The 22,368-nt window shown below is 39.8% G+C and overlaps 1 protein-coding gene across 3 annotated transcripts in view; it reads right to left on the reverse strand.

Moving 5' to 3' along the window:
* LOC115214087 (X-ray repair cross-complementing protein 6-like) overlaps positions 1 to 22,368 on the reverse strand; it is a 36,534-nt gene that overhangs the window by 13,439 nt on the left and 727 nt on the right. For 2 of the 3 annotated variants that reach the window (XM_036504479.1, XM_036504478.1), the window contains exons 2-11: positions 20,655 to 20,721; positions 19,147 to 19,245; positions 13,177 to 13,251; positions 10,598 to 10,645; positions 8,175 to 8,229; positions 7,225 to 7,318; positions 6,455 to 6,533; positions 5,221 to 5,325; positions 3,872 to 3,951; positions 352 to 435 (exon numbers count right to left, since the gene is read on the reverse strand). In XM_036504479.1, coding sequence (XP_036360372.1) covers positions 352 to 435; positions 3,872 to 3,951; positions 5,221 to 5,325; positions 6,455 to 6,533; positions 7,225 to 7,318; positions 8,175 to 8,229; positions 10,598 to 10,645; positions 13,177 to 13,251; positions 19,147 to 19,245; positions 20,655 to 20,717 — 782 coding nt within the window. In that variant the 5' untranslated portion in view covers positions 20,718 to 20,721. Of the gene's footprint in view, positions 1 to 351; positions 436 to 3,871; positions 3,952 to 5,220; positions 5,326 to 6,454; positions 6,534 to 7,224; positions 7,319 to 8,174; positions 8,230 to 10,597; positions 10,646 to 13,176; positions 13,252 to 19,146; positions 19,246 to 20,654; positions 20,728 to 22,368 lie in introns of all 3 variants that reach the window. The other variant, XM_029783138.2, reaches the window with a different exon arrangement.

The raw sequence follows: 22,368 nt of genomic DNA on the forward strand, positions 1-22,368 counted from the left end.
TCACAAAATATAATATATATATAAAAATTAGAAAAACCACCTTTTATCAATTCAAAATGAAAAATTAAATTATATTATCTAGAAAATTACATATAATAGAAATATTAAAATTAAAATAACAATAATATACCGATGATTGAGTAAATTGAAAAATAATAAAATAATAATAGTTTTTTCTAATTTATATATATATATATATATATATATATATATATATATATATATATATATGTATATATATGTATATAACATGAATATACATATAGAGAATGATATAAAAACATTATAAATAAAAGAATAATGATGTTGATGATAAAAAAGAATACAAATTTAAGAAATACAATGACTCACAGGCCAACAGTTGCTTCAATACCATCACCAATACGTAGGGGTAACCTACGTAGAACTCTCTTCTGACGCTCTTTACACCTCACCCTGAAAAATATTTGGAGCAACCATAATTATGAGAAACATACAGGGCAACTGAAAGAAACATCTGCATTGCTGTTATTGGCCTCACTCTGACCCCTCACCTGGTACACACCCACTTCCCTTGGTTCCACTCCCACTTCCAGTTGAGACGTCTTTGTCTCGTAAGTTGCTTGGCAACCTCACAGGTGTTAGTGCCAAGTAAAAAGCACCTAGTATATGCTGTAAAGCAGTTGGCATTAGGAAGGGCATCCAGCTGTAGAAACCAAGCCAAAACAGAGAATGGGGACTGGTGCAGCTCCTATCAAACTACTGGACCCATGCCAGTATGGAACACAAATGTGAAATGAACTGTGACCATGCTGGGGCAACATGTTCAAGGGGTCTTAGTTGACCATATTGATAGCCAGTATGATTTCTGGTATTCTTTTAGCAATGGCCAGAGGACTACAAAAGGCAAAGGTAACCAGGCATAATGGGAACAAATTTAATAGGGAGCTTGATACCACAAAGCACTTTTTACACAATGCATTAACTTTTTGCCATCAAAGACTATCCAAACATTGGTCTCATGTCATGGGGAAATCAATGTACGATTATAATACTGTGTTGAAACAAAAGTTTTACAATATTTCAGCACCTTATTTGCTTTCTTCAGAACAAGTATGAATCTCAGGGAAATATTTTTAGTAATCCTAATGTGCATAAGCAGTATTTAAGCAAGGACCAGGAACCTATTGCCAAACAGGGGCATTTCAAACACAAGGTACTGCTCTGCGGCGAGCTGGCAGAAACGTTAGCACACCGGGTGAAATGCTTAGCAGTATTTTGTCTGCCGCTACGTTCTGAGTTCAAATTCCGCCGAGGTTGACTTTGCCTTTCGGGGTCTATAAATTAAGTACCAGTTATGCACCGGGGTCGATGTAATCGACTTAATCCGTTTGTCTGTCCTTGTTTGTCCCTTCTATGTTTAGCCCCTTGTGGGTAGTAAAGAAATAGGTACTGCTCTGCGTCTGCTTGAATTATGAGAGGGTGATTCGCTACAAGTTTGTTCCGGATGGCTGAGCCATTGATGCCAGCATGTACCCTGAACAGCTGGAGCAGATCTATGCCATTGTGTGGCAAAAATACCCAACATTGATAAAGAGAAAGTGAGCTCCTGTGTAGCAAGACAACGCAAGACTTCGTACTGCGGGAACAACCCAGAATAAGCTCCAGGAATTAGGGGGAATCAAATTAATGTTACACCTAACATATAGTCTGGACCCAGCTCCCTTGAATTATTACTTGTTCTGAACTATGACTCCCTTCCTGTGCTTGCAACACTTCTTCAATGACGATGAGGTGGAAGCTTCGGTGAAAAAGTTCTTCACTTCAAAGGACAAGAACTAGTGTCAGTGTGGCATCAAAGAAGGCAGTGAGCTGGCAGAATCATTAGCACACCGGTTGAAATGCTTTGTGGTATTTCGTCCGCCGCTGCGTTCTGAGTTCAAATTCCGCCGAGGTAGACTTTACCTTTCATCCTTTCGGGGTCGATAAATTAAGTACCAGTTATGCACTGGTGCCGATGTAATCAACTTAATCCGTTTGTCTGTACTTGTTTGTCCCCTCTGTGTTTAGCCCCTTGTGGGTGGTAAAGAAATAGGTATCAAAGAACTGGCCGAAAGGTGGCTTCAGATGGTGCAATAGAATGGCCTCTACTTTGACTGCTAGGCTACTTTCGTTGTAGCTTGACCAATAAAGCAAACAAGTTACCGAAATATTACAAAACGTTTGACTCAACACAATAATTCACACACACACACACACACACACAAGTGCAAGCATAGCCGTGGGATAAGAAATTGCTTCCCAACCATACACACACACACACAATGAGCTTCTTTCAGTTTCTGTCTACCAAATCCACTAAAAAGGCTTTGGTCAGCCCGAGGCTATAGTAGAATACACTTCTCCAAAATTCCTTCTCGAGCCATGCCTGGCTCATAAGGGCCGGTTTTCCCGGTTTCCTTGGCATATAGGTTCCCCACCTGGATGGGATGCCGGTCAGTCGCAGGTGAGCTGCAAGATGCAGGAGGAAAGAGTGAGAGAAAGTTGTGGCGAAAGAGTCAACAGAAGTTTGCCATTACCTTCTGCCGGAGCCGCGTGGAACTTAGGTGTTTCACTCATAAACACACACATCGCCCGGTCTGAGATTCGAACCCGCGATCCCTCGACCGCGAGTCCACTGCTCTAACCACTAGGCCATGTGCCTCTACACATCCCCAAGGTACCATGCAATGGGACTGAACCCGGAACCATGCGGTTGGTAAGCAAGCTACTTATCACACAGCCACTCCTGTGCCTATATATACATATAGGGTTTCCATACAGTTTGCATTTACCAAATTTGACTGATAAAGAATTGGTGAAGCTGAAGTCATGATGGTAGAAGATATCTACCCAGGGAACCCAAGACTATGTGGTTGCAAAGAGAAATTCTTAGCCACAAGGGCATACCCAGTTCTGCAGGGAGAGGAAGGGGACTGGATAGGATTAGTATGATTGATATTGTGTAAAGTGGTTGGAAGATGTGGGATGAAGTGGTGAGAAAGGAGCTACAGACATTGGGATTTACAGAGGGGATGACAAGGGTCTGGGTCTTCTGGCTCCAGCTGAGCATCCCTAATCTTGTGGGCGCTGGTGCCATGTAAAAAAAGAGACCCATACCGGTGCCATGTAAAAGCACCCAGCACACTTTGTAAAGGTGGTTGGCATTAGGAAGGGCATCCAGTCATAGAAGCCATGCCATAGTACACATGGAGCCTGGAAAGTTCTTCAGCTGAATAGCTCCTGACAAACCATCCAACCCATGCTAGCATGGAAAATGGATGTTAAATGACAATGATGATGAAGATGAATGGCATTAAGAAGGATAAAGCGGTTTTAGAAGCCATGCCATAATAGAGACTGGAATACAATGCAGTCTTCTGACTTGTAGAATTCTGTTGAACCATCCAATCTATGACCACACATCATCATCATCGTTTAACGTCCGCTTTCCATGCTAGCATGGGTTGGATAGTTCAACCAGAGTCTGGGAAGCCAGGAGGCTGCACCAGGCTCCAGTCTGATCTGGCAGTGTTTCTACAGCTGGATGCCTTTCCTAACGCCAACCACTGTGAGTGTAGTGGGTGCTTTTTACGTGCCAGGGGAGGCTGGCAGTGGCCATGATTGGTTGGTGTTTTCTACGTGCCACTGGCACAGAAGCCAGTCAAGGCAGCACTGGCATCAGCCACACGTTCGGATGGTGCTTTTTATGTGCCACCAGCACAGAAGCCAGTCAAGGCGGCACTGGCATCGGCCACATTCAGATGATGCTTTTTACATGCCACCGGCACAGGTATAAATATTAAATGATGATGATAGAAGCTAAAAAAGAGGGTAATGAAAATAAACTCACCTCTCTAACAAGCCTTCCAGTTTTTCTGTTGTGTCAGGCAACTGTTCAATTTCATCTCCATGAATGATAGACAAAATATTCTAATAAAAGTGGAAGAAAAACAAAAGAAAAGTTGAGAATGAGATGATAATAACCACAACAGGGGCGAATGCAGTTTTGCACCTCACCTTGAAACATGCGATTTTTTGGAAAAATTTCTTTGCGTTCTTAGGTTTTAGTTGTTGGCAATTACAAATATGCAAAAAAACATTTTCAAAATTTTAAATACCCCATACCCCTTTATTTTAAATGTACAATCCTCAAACTGCCTAACTCATGCCAGCATGGAAAGCTGACGTTAAACAACAACAACGATGATGATGATATATATTGAAGTGTGGAAATTTCATTAAAGCAGCCTATGTACAGTGCACTTTCCATGTTCATTTGGCTAAACTGTAGAAATTGCTGTTTTGATATTGTTGTTAAAATTCCTGAATTTCCCCATGTAGATTAGAAAAAAAAAAATTTCAAAAAAAAGTTTTAAATTTTAAGGGGGGGGGGGGGAGTATTTTTCAAAATCTGTTTTTTTTTTACATATTTGTAATCTCCGACATCTAAAACCTAAGAATCTCTTTTACTCTTTTACTTGTTTCAGTCATTTGACTGCGGCCATGCTGGAGCACCGCCTTTAGTTGAGCATATCAACCCCACTACTTATTCTATCGGTTTCTTTTGCCAAACTGCTAAGTTACGGGGACGTAAACTCACCAGCATCAGTTGTCAAGCGATGTTGGGGGAACAAACACAGACACATACATATATATATATATATACACATACAATCACAAATATATACGACGGGCTTTTTTCAATTTCTGTCTACCAAATCCACTCACAAGGCTTTGGTTGGCCTGAGGCTATAGTAGAAGACACTTGTCCAAGGTGCCACGCAGTGGGACTGAACCCGGAACCATGTGGTCAGTAATCAAGCTACTTACCACACAGCCACTCCTACACCTATAAATCTGAAAACATTTTTTAAAAAATGCATTTTTCAAGGTGAGGTGTGAAACTGCATTAATTAAAATTTACCTGAGACTAAAGAAAACTAATTATTCTTATTAAATGCAAAGTTTCAAATTTTTGCACAAGGCCAGTAATTTCAGGGGTGAGGGTAAGTTGATCACATTGACCCCAGTGTTCAACTTGCAAAGGGAGAAAAAGGCAAAACTGACCACAACGGAATTTGAACTCAGAGTGTAAAGACAGACAGAATGCCACTATGCATTTTGTCTGTCATGCTAACGATTCTGCCAGCTCACCGCCTTACTCTCGTTAAATTAAATATTAAACAGTTGTATAATTACCTTGTAGAACTTACTGACATCAAAGGTCTGATTTGGAGGTTGTAAGGGCAGCAGCTCCAGAGATATTCCTGTTTTATTGAGATCATTGGCACGAGTTCTACAATGCTGGAATGAAACAGAACATTATTATTATTATTATTATTATTATTATTGAGTGAGAGAGCAGTGCATGCCACCAAAGTGACACTGGGGTAAAATATACGAAGCCCTATATACCCATTATGACTACCTGTCTGATAAGGGTACACCAGGCACATGCATCACAACCATATGTGCGCGACATGGTGATCTCATATCAAGATAAACAGCACATGACCTTGCAGGTGGGGCCCAGTTAGAATTTTCTTCTGGTCGAGTAACCCATCCCACTCAAAAGGTCCCTGAATAAGGGTTGTTTAAGGATGATGAACAAAACACCCAGGTTTCCAGAAGTGAATTATCCAAACCCCAAATAATTCCTCTCAACCCATGGCTATGATGCTCCCCCACAACTTCTGCTCGTGATCAGAGATGCACATATCATCAGCCACTAAGGGACATGCTCAACAGGTTATGGTCAAACAACTGACAAGCAAATTTGTGGTATTGAGCAGAATATTTGCTGTAGCCCATCTTTTATACCAAGACAAAACAATGTACATGATGACACTTCCAATCAGTTAAGATCAGAAGCTATGACAGCCAATGCCTGGTACTGCATCAGGGCAACTTATTATCATTATTATTTCTTTCAATGCAGTTTTTTCAAGAAGAAGAGGCTAAACTCCATGCACCACAAATAAATGCAGTGTTTTTTTATGTATATGTATCTTTGATCTGTGCTTCAGTCATTAGATTGTGGCCATGCTGGGGCACAGTCAAAGAAATGTTTTAGTCAAACAAACCAATACCAGCACTTTGGATATTTTTTTAAGTCTAGTACTTATTCTATTGGTCTTTTTTACAGTTTATGGGGGCCATAAACAAACCAATATCAGTTGTCAGATGGTCGTGGGTCAGTACACACACAACAGACTTCTTTCAGTTTCTGTGATCTAAATCAACAACTTTGGTTGGCCAGGGCTATGGTAAAAGACACTTGTCCCGCAGTGAGACTGAACCCAAAACCCCATGGTTGGGAAACAAACGTCTTAACCACACGGCCATGCCCATGTCTATATCTGACAGTAACTTAGAAGACATTTGAACTCAATTCCTGAGTGAAAGCAAAGATAATATGGAAGAGCCAACTTACAACAAGTTCTGTTTTATCCGTGTGAGGTTCATCCTTATTAGTGAAAAGCAAGATTCTCTGAAATCCAAGTTTTTCAGTGCTGAAAATACATGTGAATTAGGTATGAGATTTTTTTTTATAGAAAGCAGGTAAATGCTTAGTTAAAAAAAAATAAATAAATAAAATAAAATTTTAAAAAGCCCATAATTTGGTACTGATTTACAATTTTAACTTTTGTTGACACAAACTGGCAAGAATACAGTTTTATATTCCTGTAGTATAACAATGAGTCAGTCCACCTTTAGTCACATGGGGGATGGTTGCAATCCTTCCACAATAATGACAAATACAAATCTTTATATATAAAAGAGAAGTTGTGTGTCTGTCTCCTACAATTTAGATTCCTAACTACTCCCACATTTTGCAGTGCAGTTTAACCAAAACCGGGTATCTTATAGTCGTGATTCATATCGAACCCTTCTGGGTATTAGCGCGCGTCTACGATGAGTCTATGATTTTTAAAATAATTTACCATAATTTTTTTCCATTTTAATGCAATTTTTTCGCTATTATATAAGGGAAGTAACTCTCTAAAAATGTCTACGATGAGTCAACGATTTAAAAAAAAATTTACCATCATTTTTTTTCCATTTTTAATGCATTTTTTTGGCTATAACTCTCTAAAAATGCTTTAGAGTTATTTCCCTTACAAACCCGAGCAACGCCGGGCGATACTGCTAGTTTATTCTAAAGAGCAAAACAAAAAAAGTAAAAGAAAATTTAGTACTCACCATTTTGAGAATAAAAGTGAGCACAGCCAAAATACATCACTCATTTGATAATTAGAATTGTGACCATAGTCCTCGTGGAACGTCTTCCAGTCATCTTTAAACAAAGACAATCCAGAGATTAAGATATATTAACATAATTAACCCTTTATCATTCGGATTTCTCTGTCAAATGAAATGCTTATTTATTCACATTATAAAAAAATTGATCATGTATTATCTTGCAGCTTTGCAATTTCAAAGATGGGATTGTTTATTTTTAGAAATGACAATATAGGGTAGATTCAGGAGGCTAGATTTGGCCAGCTTGAACTAGGAGTGGCTGTGTGGTAAGTAGCTTGCTTACGAACCACATGGTTCCGGGTTCAGTCTCACTGCGTGACACCTTGGACAAGTGTCTTCTACTATAGTCTCGGGCCGACCAAAGCCTTGTGAGTGGATTTGGTAGACGGAAACTGAAAGAAGCCCGTCGTATACATGAATATGTATATAGACATATGTATGTGTGTGTGTATGTCCCCGTAACTTAGCGGTTCGGCAAAAAGAGACCGATAGAATAAGTACTAGGCTTACAAACAATAAGTCCTGGGGTCGATATTCTCGACTAAAAGGCGGTGCTCCAGCATGGCCACAGTCAAATGACTGAAACAAGTAAAAGAGTAGAAAGTACTTGGGCCAGATGTAGCCGGTTTAAAATCCAAAAGCTTAAGACGTAAGCTAACTCATATATTGAAAGTACAAGACAAGGACATAAATTATACATATAGCCTCATTTATCATCAATTCATTTATTACTTGTTTCGGGATAGCATGATGTGCTCAATTATGAGCCATGTTACACTTATTGAATAAGAAGAACTGAATGACAACATAGTTACAAAAATAGATATAAAATAGGATTTAAAAAGATATAAAAGCATAAAAAAAGAATAAAGCCATCATAGCCTTCTTACCAGTAAGCATATTTTCAATTTTTATAATTCTTTCAGCATTAGGACGAGCCAAGTCCTGTGGATGGAAAGGAAATCACAATGTTTGACCCATGTTAACCAATAAGAAATGTATTTCTGTACATAACCAGTAACTTATTAAGAATGTCTTATCAACCAGAACAGGATAAAATCAAAGACTGGCCGAAGATGGATGTCTAAGAGTGCCCGTGCTAGTAGGGTGCTAAGAGCACCACCCGAGCGTGATCGTTGCCAGAGCGGCTAACCGGCTTCCGTGCCAGTGGCACTTAAAAGACACCATTCAAGTGTGATTGTTACCAGCGTCGCATTACTCGCACTCGAGCCCCGTGCTAGTAGGGTATTAAGAGCACCATCGTTGCCAGAGTGGCTAACCAGCTTCCATGTCAGTGGCATGTAAAAGGCACCATTCGAGCGTGATTGTTACCAGCGTCACCTTACTGGCACCTGTGCCGGTGGCATGTATAAAAAGATTCAAGCGAGGTCGTTGCCAGTACCGCTTGACTGGCCCCGTGCTGGTGGTATGTAAAAGCACCCACTACACTCTCGGAGTGGTTGGCGTTAGGAAGGGCATCCAGCTGTAGAAACTCTGCCAGATCAAGATTGGAGCCTGGTGCAGCCATCTGGTTCGCCAGCCCTCAGTCAAAATCGTTCAACCCATGCTAGCATGGAAAGCGGACGTTAAACGATGATGATGATGGAATCGATGTCTTTCATACTGTTTATAGACTGTTACATCATCATCATCATCACCACATAAGAAGCACCTATGCCAGCACTATGTAAAAAGCATTCATGCTAGTGCTGAGTAAAGAAAATAGCCATTACACGCTCGGAGTGGTTGGCATTAGGAAGAGCATCCAGCTGGAGAAGCCATGCCAAAACAGAAGCCTGGTGCCACTGCACCAGTCTCCCAGCTCCTGGCAAACCATCCGACCCATGCCAGCATGGAAAACAGGCAGTAAATTATGATTTTCCACAGCTTGATGCCTTTCTTGTTGCCAGCCCTCGGCTGTTTCCAATCTCTCTCTATATAAAGCTGAAGTTGTCTGTGTATGGCAGGTTTGGTAGCCTTCAACTAACACTATCCTTTCCAAGACCCTGTGGTGCAAGTTGACCAAAATTGAGAGTATGATAGAAGAAGGCTTGCTCTTCCTTCCATAGAAGAAAAAATTCAAATCGGACCATGTTAGCACCAAAAATTATTTACATCAAAAAGGTGCTTTTTTTCAATGAAAATCCCTATTTTTTACGATTTTTTGACTGCTGTGTCGCCATTTTTCGGTGTATTTCAACCAGAAAAATGTTCACTTAAAGAGAATAACAAGAAACATAATGCAACATTTTTACCTTTCAAAAATTCCAATTCTAAAAGGTCGAAACAAACTCAAGCAACACCAGGTGATACTGCTAGTTAAGATAATATTTCCCCACAACCAAACATATTTTCATGGAAGATTGGAAATGAATGACACTGCTTGCATGACGGGGACACTCATTTACAGCTATCACATGATGTCAAAGCAAAGAGACAGTAACACACACATATATGTATATATATGTGTGTAGAAAATCTGCCCCATGCCAGCATGGAAAAATACTGGTTAAAACATTGATGATGATGATATACAATGGATTCCTTTCAGTTTCCATTTACAAATCCATGCCAGTGACACATAGAAAGCACCATCCGAATGTGGCAGATGCCAGATAAAAATCAAATGGAAATTGTAGTTAAGACACTCGTGCCGGTGACACATAAAAAGCACCGTCCGAACATGGCAGATGCCAGCACTGCCTGACTGGCGTCTGTGTCGGTGACACATAAAAGCACCAGCCGATCGCGGCCATTTGGTAGTCTGCACTGGCCCCTGCGCCAGTGGCACGTAAAAAACACCCACTACACTCACAGAGTGGTTGGCGTTAGGAAGGGCATCCAGCTGTAGAAACACTGCCAGATAAGACCAGAGCCTGATGCAGCCTCCATGGCTTACCAGACCCCAGTCGAACCGTCCAACCCATGCTAGCATGAAAAATGGACGTTAAATGATGATGATGGAACCCACTCACTAGGCTTTGGTTGGCCTGAGGTTATAGTAGAAGACAGTTTCCCTCAGTGCCATGTAATGAGACTGAACCTGGCAAGGGGCCGGTGGCTTGATAGGATCCACTGCATTGTGCTCCACCTGCTCTGGCATGGTTTTCGCAACTGGATACTGCCAACCAGCTTGTAGCATGCATTGGGTGTTATTTTCATGTCACCTGCACTATTGAAGTCACCATGCAGTTCACAGGACAAGCCCTGGGAGAGCAACTGGGGAGGGGGTTGACTTAATGCTAGGGAACAAAGGGGTTACTATGAGGGAGGGGAGAGAGGAGGTTATTTATTTATTAAATAAATATCTTACCTGGTAAATATAGATATGTTCAAAATTGTCAGTATTTTTGGTCTTTTCCTAAGAATAAAAGAAAAAAGGTTTTTAAGTAAAACATTAGAGAAATAGAAATATTAAATTTCTAAATATCTCAGAGAGATATAAGCAGTGGCGGAACGAGAGAGCAGTTGTATACTGTCAACTTAACGTGACAGTCCCATGAAGGGAATCACACCACCGCTATTTAGCCCTAGGAAGCATCAATGCTTCCTGTCGGCTTTGACACAAATGTTTTCTGTATATTTTACCTCTTCACATCTATGTCTTCATGCTCAAATAGTTATAGTTCTGTGTTTCTAAATAATTGCAGCTCACCCGTTAGAGCAGTTGGATAAATGATTTTTTGCCTTTTTAACCCTTTCAATGTCAGGTGAAAATGGCAAGCTTGAATGAATTGAGTGGGTTTAGGTAAAAATTTATTAAAATTAGAGAATAATAAAAATTGTAGCAATGATCTGAATTCATTAGTCAATATTTTTTAATATATTTCCTTTGTAGTGACACCTGGTTCCAGACGTCATTTTGGGATTTTCATCCACGCATGCGCAGGGATTAGAGCCTTCCGGAAGCCTTGCTGGAAGTCCCTTATGTGCATGCACAGTCATCAGCAGCAGCTAGGCTTGACCGCCATTCTCTCTCTCTTCACTCCTGCTACCAACCGAGCCAGACGCAACTTGACCAGCTGTGTGTGGCTAGAATTCTGAAGGCGATCCACGACTTCGGTGAATCTGTGAAGAATGCCTTCACAATTGCGATTAAACCAACTCTGCTGTTTCCACACCAAGGCAGCCTGGCTACCGATTGTCCAGAGATGTAATGCTTGTACAGACAGAAAAATAAATATTGTTATTTGTTCGGAGATTCTTGTTCCCACTATGTTCCTTTCCACAACTATGTAAGGAATTGTGAGGCACCCATCCAGTGCCAACCTCACTTTTTACACCTTTTTATTTTACTATCATGTGGTATGGCTTCCAAAAATTTAAACATCAGTATATCATGTTGAAAGAATCATATTAGTATACTAAATGGTATACACTGTATTTACTGGCATACAAGCCGACGTAGAATATAATGTAAACATTCAAACGTTGTCACTATCTTTTCAAATCCTGTTTGCATTTCACATGCAATTTTTGGTCCCCTAAAAGTTGTCTTGGTGTAAGCCAGCCTACCCTTTATACCCGTAAACTTTGGTCTGAAAAATTTGACTTGTATGCCATAAAAAAATGGTAAAATATTCCTTTTTTTCCCTAAAAAATATCTCAAAAAAATTACTCTGGGTCCTATATATGAATATTACATACTTTAATAAACTAAAAGCTTTTTTCTCTTGGATATGCACTACCAGGAGTGGACTGAGCCGTCAGTCAATCAGGCACTACCCAAGGGCCTGGAGCTCTGAGGAGCCTGCACTCCTACATGTTAAGTCTACTAAAACACACATTTAAAAGGGCCTGGTAAACAGTTATGCCCGAGGGCCCTTAACACTCTTAGTCCACCCCTGTGCACTACTGAAATTGGGGTGCATCTAATATGCCATTAAATATGGTATAGTTAATAAGGGTAGGCCAAGATTTCTTATTTCCTTTGGAGAATTCACCTCCCTTCACAACACAGAAACTTCACTCCCATCACAAGTTCCCTTGGTCCTTAACCCTTTACTTTATTATTCCTGCAGTTGTATCCCTTACAGACTGCCAACCACTCAACCATAAAGTAGCAATGGAATCTGTTGTCAAGCAAGGTGAAACAACCAAAATTATGGGGGTTTTTTTTCATTTTTTTTTACTATGTTATGTGTTTTTTATATTCTTCAGAATCAGATGGTTGAATTAGCTGTTTAAAAGTATGTATATATATATATATATATATATATTATATGTATATCGTCATGCTTGACCGCTAAATCCAAAGGTTTTTTTATTCTCTCTCTGTTTATTTTTTTTTTATTGTTCCTTTCTGTTGAAGAATGTGGGTTTGAAATGTCAAAGACTTTCTCACTTTCCCGAGCGTCAAAAGTAAATATACATATATATTTATATAAAATACATTATATAAATATATAATATATATATATATATATATATACTTTATTTTATTTTAAGCAGCAGAAAATTCAACAAAATCTGTTACTCTGAGTTTCTCGTTGCCGTTCATCAGACAGTTTTTGCTAGAATGGAACCGATATATCAATAATTGATATATCGGTTCCATTCTAGCAAAAACTGTCTTATGAACGGCAACGAGAAACTCAGAGTAACAGATTTTGTTTAATTTTCTGCTGCTTAAATTAAAATAAAGCATATTACTCTACCACTGGTATTTGAGTACTCTTTTTTCCACCTTGTTTCACATTTATGTGTTTACTCCGGTATATATATATATATATATATATATATAATATATATATATATTATATATATATATATATATAAAAGTAAATATATACACACATATAACTTTTTCCAGTCTTTCGTTTCACACACACACACACACACACAGAATGAATAAAACGGTCAAATTGAGATATTAGGATCAATTTAACTTACAGTTCCAAAAAAGACGACACCGACAAGATCACGATTATTTTGAATAATTTTGTTTTTTAATGTGGATTGGACACACTGAAATAGAAATAAAAAATGGTATGGTTAAGGTGAAAATATGCTGAAGTCAACAATAATTGAAGCTCATATGTTTGGTGTTAGGAAGGGCATCCAGCTGTAAAAATCCTGCCAAAACTGTCACAGGAGTCTGGTGCAAGATTCTGCCTGGCCAGCTCTTGTGAAACCATCCCACTCATGCAAGCATGGAAGGCGGATGTTAAACAATGATGATAATAATAATAATAAAAACATTGTGTACAGTGCTCAGGTGCACTACAAAGGTAATGATGATGATGGTAAGAGCATCTTACCGCATTTTATGACTTACAAGCAACATGTACAATTTAAACAAAAATGAGCCAAGATAATAACTCAGAGTGGCACATACTTGAATAATATAGACGAATATAGGTATATATTATTCAAATATGTGCCACTCTGAGTTATTCTCTTGGCACTAAGTGGACATCCATTATGCTAGAAGTAGACCTCATATGGTCTTACTACTAAGAAAGGAATGTTCTCAAGTAAATTTAGCAAACACCAGAACGTAATCGAGCAAGACAAATTATTAATCTGTGACTAATCTGTATATTTGGTATCTTTTCATTTGTCTTACTCGCTTACGTTCTGGCGTTTGCTAAATTTTCTGGAGAACATTCCTTTCTTAGTGGTAAGACCACAGAGGGTCAACTTCCAGCATATGGATGTCCACTTAGTGGTCATCCCTTTTATATGTATATAATATAATTTTTCTGAATCTTCAGATTTTTCTATATGCTAGACCACTGGTTTTAAATTGATATTAATCAAATTAATATTCAATTTTTCACCCTTATTACTTTAAATTTATATATATATATATATTTAGAATAGGTTTCTTTTAGTTTCCATCTATCAAATCCAATTATAAGGCTTTGGTTGGTGTAGGGGTATAAAAGACATTTGCACAAGATGCCATGCAATGGAATTGAACATGAAACTAAGTTGTTGAGAGGGAAACTTCTTAACTACACAGCCAAGCCTGCAACAAGCAGTCAAGAAGTATTTCAGCCTCAAACAACTGATAATTCTATAAAAAGCCTCTACACAAGTCAGAAACAAAACATAGTTAAAGGCATTTAGACTGGAGTTCCTACTATTACAGATGAGCATTAATTCTGGATAACAGCCAAGAGAGAAAAAAACAGCCACATACATGCTTGGCATTTTTTTATTTACCAACATTTATTTCTTCTACCACACCCACAACTGCATTTTTTTCTGAACTTGCCAACTCAACAGCACTCCATACCACCCACTGAACCAACAAAGGGGTTTCTAAATAGTTGTTCAACCTGCTGGAAATTGGAAATTAGCAAGTAGAGAGGCTGTGTAGTAAGAAGCTTACTTTCCAACCACATGGTTCTGGGTTCAATCCCACTGTCTTTACGTTCTGAGTTCAACTTTACCTTTCATCCTTTCAGGGTTGATAAATTAAGTACCAGTTGTGTACTGGGGTCGATGTAATCGACTGGCCCCTCCCCAAAATTTCAAGCCATGTGCCTACAGCAGAAAAGAAAAGAACTTGGACAAGTGTCTTCTACTATAGACTTGGGCTGTCCAAAACCTTATGAATGTCACAGTCTTAGGCAAGTGTCTTCTACTATAGCCTCAGGCCGACAAAAGCCTTGTGAGTGGATTTGGCAGTCAGAAACTGAAAGAAGCCCATTTGTATATATGTGTGTGTGTGTGTCTGTATTTGTTCTCCATCACCACTTGACAACTAGCGTTGGTATGTTTACACACCCCTAACTTAGTGGTTCGGCAAAAGAGACCAATGGAATAGGTACCAGGCTTAAAACAAAAAAAAAACAATAAGTACTAGGGTCAGTTCATTCGACCAAATATTCTTCAAGGTGCTGCCCCAGCTTGGCCACAGTCTAATGACTGAAACAAGATAAAACTATCGTTTCTGCAAATCACACCCTATTTTAAAAAGGAAAGACTCACTACATAATATGTTCCTGGACACCGTCATCATCATCATCGTTATCATCATCATTTAACATCCACTTTTCCATGCTTGCATGGGTCAGGAGGTTATTTGAGGCAGATTTTCTACAGCCAGATGCCCTTCCTGTTGCCAACTGTCACCTCTTTCCAAGCAAGTAATATTTCCCCATGGCACATGATTTAGTGGTTAAGATATCTGATTCATAATCATAAAGTTGTGAGTTTAGTTTCCGGCAGCGTGTTGTGTCCTTGAGCAAGACACTTTATTTCACATTGCTCCAGTCCAATCGGCTGGCAAAAATGAGTTGTACCCGTATTTCAAGGGGCCAACGTGTCACATTCTGTGTCATGCTGAATCTCCCAGAGAACTACATTAAAGGTACGTGTATCTGTGGAATGCTCAGCCACTTTGTACGTTAATTTCCCGAGCAGGCTGTTCCGTTGATTGGATCAACTGGAACCCTCATTGTCATAACTGATGGAGTGCCAGTTTTAATATTTCCCCATGACCAGACATGTTTCTGCAGAATACTGGAAATGAATGATAGTGCTTGAGTGACAGTGAGAACCATTTTACAATTATCATACAAGCACGTAAAGAACACCTTTTGAGCGTGGCCATTGCCAGAACTGCCTGACTGGCTTTCATGCTGGTGACGTGTAAAAAGCACCAACTACACTCACAGAGTGGTTGGTGTTGGGAAGGGCACTCAGCTGTAAAAACATTGCCAGATCAGATTGGAGCCTGGTGCAGCCTCCCTGGCTCGCCAGTCCCCAGTCAAATCGTCCAACCCATGCCAGCATGGAAAGCAAATGTTAAACGATGATGATAATGATGTCAAAACAAGGAAACACAAGCATACTCACACACACAATCATCATTTAATGTCCATTGTCCATGCTGGTACGGATTGGACAGTTTGACTGTGCTGGCATACCTGACACCAGTCTGCACCTGACACCAGTCTGATTTGGCATGGTTTTCTATGGCTGGATGCCCTTCCTAATGCCAACTACTCTGAGAATGTAATGGGCGCTTTTACGTGCCACCAGCACAAGTGCCAATTTGCGTGACACCGGTATCTACCTTGACAGCAATTTTGCTTGAACTGATTAGTCTTCTCATGCACAACATAATACCAAAGGTCTTGGTCACTGCCTCAGTGAGGCCCAACGCTCAAAAGGAACTCAGCCATCTTCCTTCCGTGAGACCCAACACTCGAAACACTCTGTAGCTGTGGCCAGCGACACGTAAAATGCATCATCCAAATGTGGTCGATGGCACTGTCCCCTGACTGGCTCCCGTGCCAGTGGCACATAAAAAGCACCATCTGAACGTGGCTGATGCCAGTACCATCTAACTGGCCAATGTCAGTGTCGGTGGCTTGTAAAAAGCACTATCCAAACATGATCGATGCCAGGAATGCCTGCCTGGCATCTGTGTCGGTGGCACGTAAAAAGCATCCACTGCACTCTCAGAGTGGTTGGCGTTAGGAAGGGCATCCGGCTGTAGAAACATTGCTAGATCAGATTGGAGCTCAATGCAGCCACCTGGCTTGCCAGTCCTCAGTCAAACCGTCAAACCCATGCGGCATAGAAAATGGATGTTAAACGATGATCATCATCATCATGAGACCCAATGCTCGAGAGGAACTCAGCTACATGTATATGTAAATACATATATATATGTAAATATCATCATCATCATCATCATCATTTAACGTCCGCTTTCCATGCTAGCATGGGTTGGACAGTTCAACTGGGGTCTGAGGAGCCCGAAGGCTGCACCAGGCCAGTCAGATCTGGCAGTGTTTCTACAGCTGGATGCCCTTCCTAACGCCAACCACTCCGAGAGTGTAGTGGGTGATTTTATGTGCCACCGACACAGTGCCAGACGAGGCTGGCAGACGGCCACACTCGGATGGTGTTTTTATGTGCCACCGACACAGGTGCCAGATGAGGCTGGCAAACGGCCAAGATCGGATGGTGTTTGTTACGTGCCCACAGCACGGAGGCCAGTCGATGCGGTACTGGCTACAGCCACGTTCGGATGGTTTTCTTGTGTGCCACAAAGATACAAATTCCATTGATTTTCATCTATTTTGATTTGTTTTGATTTGATTTGATTTTCACTTTCCTCAACAGGTCTTCACAAGTGTCACAAGAAGGAAGGTATGCACAGGTGGACTGACTACGTCCCATGTAGGGACCACGGGTTATGGCCTAACTAGTCTTGCCGGGTCTTCGGATGGTGTTTTTATGTGCCACCGACACAGGTGCCAGATGAGGCTGGTACCACATAGATACAAATTCCATTGATGTTCATCTATTTTGATTTGTTTTGATTTGACTTTCACTTGCCTCAACAGGTCTTCACAAGTGTCACAAGAAGGAAGGTATGCACGTCCCAGGTAGGGTCCACGGGTTATGGCCTGACTAGTCTTGCCGGGTCTTCGGATGGTGTTTTTATGTGCCACCGACACAGGTGCCAGATGAGGCTGGCGAACGATCGGATGGTGTTTGTTACGTGCCCACAGCACGGAGGCCAGTCGATGTGGTACTGGCTACGGCCACGTTCGGATAGTTTTCTTGTGTGCCACCGGCACTGGTACCACAAAGATACAAATTCCATTGATGTTCATCTATTTTGATTTGTTTTGATTTTGATTTTCACTTGCCTCAACGGTCTTCACAAGTGTCACAAGAAGGAAGGTATGCACAGGTGGACTGACTACGTCCCTGTAGGGGCCACGGGTTATGGCTTGACTCGTCTTGCCGGGTCTTCGGATGGTGTTTTTATGTGCCACCGACACAGGTGCCAGATGAGGCTGGTACCACATAGATACAAATTCCATTGATGTTCATCTATTTTGATTTGTTTTGATTTGACTTTCACTTGCCTCAACAGGTCTTCACAAGTGTCACAAGAAGGAAGGTATGCACGTCCCAGGTAGGGTCCACGGGTTATGGCCTGACTAGTCTTGCCGGGTCTTCGGATGGTGTTTTTATGTGCCACCGACACAGGTGCCAGATGAGGCTGGCGAACGATCGGATGGTGTTTGTTACGTGCCCACAGCACGGAGGCCAGTCGATGTGGTACTGGCTACGGCCACGTTCGGATAGTTTTCTTGTGTGCCACCGGCACTGGTACCACAAAGATACAAATTCCATTGATGTTCATCTATTTTGATTTGTTTTGATTTTGATTTTCACTTGCCTCAACGGTCTTCACAAGTGTCACAAGAAGGAAGGTATGCACAGGTGGACTGACTACGTCCCTGTAGGGGCCACGGGTTATGGCTTGACTCGTCTTGCCGGGTCTTCGGATGGTGTTTTTATGTGCCACCAACACAGGTGCCAGATGAGGCTGGCGAACGGCCACGATCGGATGGTGCTTGTTACATGCCCACAGCACGGAGGCCAGTCGATGCAGTACTGGCTACGGCCACGTTCGGATGGCTTTCTTGTGTGCCACTGGCACTGGTACCACAAAGATACAAATTCCATTGATGTTCATCTATTTTGATTTGGATTTTGATTTTGATTTTCACTTGCCTCAACAGGTCTTCACAAGTGTCACAAGAAGGAATGTATGTGTGTATATATATATATATATACACACACACACACACAATGGCCCTTTTTTTAGTTTCCATCTACTAAATCCACTGGCAAGGTTTTGACCAGCACAAAGCTAAAGTAGAAGACACTTACCCAAGGTGCCACACAGTGAGATTGAACCCGGAACCTTGTGGTTGGAAAGGAAACAACTCAACCTAGTGCGTCTGACAATATTAAAATAATTTCTATAAGATAGGAACCATAACTTAATAATACAACTATCATGCACTTTTTTTTATCATATGATATCAATAAAATTTTTTTTGAAAAGCTGCAGGGAACAAATTAATTTCTGACCTGAATACATGTCGTGAAGAAATTCTCCTCATCGTCTGAGAACATGCTTTCGTTGCAATCAATCAGAAAGATCATTCCATCTTTAGAATTGTAAATAATCTGAAAAGAGAATGATTTAATTACCATGATGTTGTTAATTATTCTATTACATGGCATAAAAGATGCACTCCAATTATAGTAGCAAGAACAAAATTAGCTTGTAGAAAACCCAACTTCACATACAGATCTCAAGGTGGTTTTTAGACATTTTCTTTTAAAAAGTACATCTTATATGCCATCAAATATGATGTATTCAGAAATGGATGAATTTAAAAAAATTTTTTTAGTCAGAGGAGGAAGGGTCACATCCTTAAGATATCTGCCATAACTCCTGGGACTGATGCAAGAAAGGGAAAAGAACTTGAAGAATTTAATCTGAATGTTTCCAAAAAGTGGACTCTACTAAAAACCTCCCTAAGGACCAACTGAAGATGTTGAACAACATTAAGTCAAACAAAGAAGAAAAAATAGTAATTTTTATTAAACAAGCGTTTGAACCTTTTGTTACCATATTTCTGATGAAATACACTATGTTCACTTTAACCCTTTTGTTACCATATTTCTGGTGAAATACACTATGTTCACTTTAACCCTTTTGTTACCATATTTCTGGTGAAATAAATTATGATCACTTTAACCCTTTTGTTACCATATTCTTGTTGAAATAAACTACGATCACTTTAACCCTTTTGTTACCATATTTCTGGTGAAATACACTATGTTCACTTTAACCCTTTTGTTACCATATTTCTGGTGAAATAAATTATGATCACTTTAACCCTTTTGTTACCATATTCTTGTTGAAATAAACTACGACCACTTTAACCCTTTTGTTACCATATTTCTGGTGAAATACACTATGTTCACTTTAACCCTTCTGTTACCATATGTCTGGTGAAATAAATTCTGATCACTTTAACCCTTTTGTTACCATATTCTTGTTGAAATAAACTACGATCACTTTAACCCTTTTGTTACCATATTTCTGGTGAAATACACTATGTTCACTTTAACCCTTTTGTTACCATATTCTTATTGAAGTACACTATGTTCACTTTAACCCTTTTGTTACCATATTCTTATTGAAGTACACTATGATCACTTTAACCTTTTTGTTACCATATTTCTGGTGAAATAAACTACGATCATTTTAACCCTTTTGTTACCATATTTCTGGTGAAATACACAGACTCTGTTTCAAGTGATTTCAAAAAAAAAAAAAATAAAGAACTTAATAAAATAACTTTCTCATCATTAAGCTGGTGTTTGGTACATAAACAAACAATATTTTGGTGGAAGATTAAATTCAAATCCCTTTAATCACAGATCCAGGAGTGATGTTGGAAGGGATGATATCTGAAGGGCAACATGGTTAAACTTCTAAATATACAAATGTAAAACTAAATCACTGACATTCACTGATTAAGAAGAAAAGAAAATTTTTTGACAAATTGGAATATATATCTTACTTTTTCTTCATCAGCCTCTTCGTCTTCAAGGTCATCTTTGAATCCAAAATTGTAAGAGTCCATTTTCCTCAGTCTATAAATACAACAGTCAGCCAATATAAATTTTATCCCAAATTGTTGATTTTATTTTTGACTAAACAATAGTACAACAATAACAACTAGTAAATATTGGTTTTAAATTTTGGCCCAAGGCCAACAGGTTGGGGGAGGGGTGCTACATTGATTGCATCGGCCCTAGTACTCAACTGGTGCTTATTTTATTGATCCCCGAAAGGATGAAAGGTAAAGTAAACCCCAGCAGAATTCAAGCTCAGGACATAAAGATGGCTTGCCCCCCCCTCCCCAAAATCGGTGGTCTCGTGCCAGAATCAGAAACCCATCTCTCTATATATATAAAGCTGAAGTTGTCTGTGTATGGCAGGTTTGGTAGCCTTCAACTAACACTATCCTTTCCAAGACCCTGTGGTGCAAGTTGACCAAAATTGAGAGTATGATAGAAGAAGGCTTGCTCTTCCTTCCGTAGAAGAAAAAATTCAAATCGGACCATGTTAGCACCAAAAATTATTTACAGCAAAAAGGTGCTTTTTTTTTCTATGAAAATCCCTATTTTTTACGATTTTTTGACTGCTGTGTCGCCATTTTTCGGTGTATTTCAACCAGAAAAAATGTTCACTTAAAGAGAATAACAAGCTACATAATGCAAAATTTCTGCTTTTCAAAAATTCCAATTCTAAAGGGTCGAAACAAACCCAAGCAACGCCGGGCGATACTGCTGCCATAGGTGTTACAGTGTTTGTTGGTCGCATATAAATCAATAAAATACATTTGAATATAGCGCCAAACCATTTTAAGAGTTACTTTGACACGTCCAGGTCAAAGTCGATCGAAACGTACGGCCTTAAGAGAATTGCCGAATTGTTGTAATACTTTCATTCAAACTTCGTTGAATTTTATGATTGATTTTGTATAGGGCTTTATGATTCCAAACATTCGGTACTAATTGAGAACAGTGGTCCCGGTGCGCGCACTCGCGTTAGCTAGTCATGACTAGTCGATCCTTACTTTGTGTTTTTGTGTTATTTACTTTGTTTAACAAAAAATATTTATTTTGTGTTTTATTTACTTTGCTATGTAGTCGTTGTAGGATCGAATAGTCACGACTAGCTAGCGCGGATGCGCGACTACGCGCACCGGGACCTCTGTTCTCAAGTAGTACCCAAATATTCAATAAAAATTCAACTGCCTCATGTCGGGGGAAAAATACCGATTAACCAAAATACCTCCATAGTTAACTTTGTAAATCTCACATAATTTATCGAGTCGGGGATAGTGGGACAACCTTGGCTGTAATGCTTTCTAATTTAGGCACAAAGTAACTTTGAGGGGAGGGTTAAGTGGATATCATCGCCCCAGTACTCGAAGGGTACTTTATTTTGTCAACCCCGATGAGATGAAAGGTAAAGTTGACGCCGACGGGATTTGAACTCAGAATGTAAAGTGCTGAAAGAAATAATGTTTTGCATTCGGGTATAAGTAAAACCTACTTAGAAGGAAGCAGAGCCAAGATGTGAGATTCCAGTATTAAGCAATACAATGACTGATATTCTACGGAACCGTGTGGTGGGTGAAAGAGGTGGAATGTAGTTTCATTATACCAAAATACCAATGATGAAATAGCGAAGACGATTAGCAATATCAAATTGTTGCAGCCACC

Source organism: Octopus sinensis, linkage group LG7 (assembly GCF_006345805.1).
Source record: "Octopus sinensis linkage group LG7, ASM634580v1, whole genome shotgun sequence".
NCBI classification, from domain to species: Eukaryota; Metazoa; Mollusca; class Cephalopoda; order Octopoda; family Octopodidae; genus Octopus; species Octopus sinensis.